General features: G+C 42.5%; 1 protein-coding gene across 1 annotated transcript in view; it reads right to left on the bottom strand.

Annotated features, from left to right (window-relative positions):
• The window catches only part of EMH_0057040 (uncharacterized protein), a gene marked incomplete at both ends in the record, with an annotated part of 1,500 nt that extends 774 nt beyond the window's left edge, over positions 1–726 (bottom strand). The window contains 2 exons of the mRNA XM_013497422.1: positions 12–403; positions 652–726. Of these exons, the coding sequence (XP_013352876.1) occupies positions 12–403; positions 652–726 (467 nt within the window). The remainder of the gene's footprint in view (positions 1–11; positions 404–651) is intronic.
• Between the last annotated feature and the right edge of the window lie 193 nt (positions 727–919).

The raw sequence follows: 919 nt of genomic DNA on the forward strand, positions 1-919 counted from the left end.
ATGAGCGTCACCTGCTGCTTCTAGAGTTGTACACACGGCCGAAGCGCGCCAGCAAGTGCTGCTGCGAAGCTTGCTGCTGCTGCTGCTGCTGCTGCTGCTGCTGCTGCTGCTGGCTCTGCCCGGTCTTCTGGGGCGGTTGCTGTTGCGTCAGCTGCTGCTGTTGTTGCTGTTGCTGCTGCTGCTGATGTTGCTGCTGCTGCTGCTGGCTTGTGTGTCTAGTGTTGTTGCATGTGTTTCTGTATGTCTCACTGTTTTTTCTTGTATGTCTGCATGCGCTGCAGTTTCTGCTCGATTGCTGCTGCTGCTGCTGCTGCTGCTGCTGCTGCTGCTGCTGTTGCTGCTGCTGCTGCTTTGGCTCTGCTTTCCCCAGGATAAATCTGGGTGCGAGGAGCTGCGTCTTCTTCTGTTTTTTTTGTGGAAAATTAAATGTGGAAGCAGAAAAAAAAAATAAAAGAAAACGCCACTGAATTGGGGTGTACGTACAGCTGCGCTAAGCCTAGGATGGCAGCGGCGGCTGTTGAGGCGAGGGGGCAATGGGGGGAGAAGGAGGAGGATTTGTTTATAAATTTTTGGATAAATAAATAAATAAATTAATAAATAAATAAATAAAAAGAAAAAAAAAGAAAAAAAAATGAATATTCCCCTGCACACGTTGTGTTTTATTGTCTCGCTTGCTTGCTGCTTTCCTGGTGTGGCTGCATAAGCAGAAGCAGCAACAGAATGCATGAGCTGCAACACCAATATATTTTATTTTTATTTATTTTTATTTATTTTTATTTATTTTTATTTATTTTTATTTAACATATTTTTTATTTTTTTAAAAAAACTCAAAGCTTCTGAATCCATACACCCACATACAGCCACTCGCTCACAAATACACTAATACTCTGCTTAAGCATATATATATATATATATATAT

This window comes from Eimeria mitis, genomic scaffold (assembly GCF_000499745.2).
Source record: "Eimeria mitis Houghton genomic scaffold, Emh_scaff2664, whole genome shotgun sequence".
NCBI classification, from domain to species: Eukaryota; Apicomplexa; class Conoidasida; order Eucoccidiorida; family Eimeriidae; genus Eimeria; species Eimeria mitis.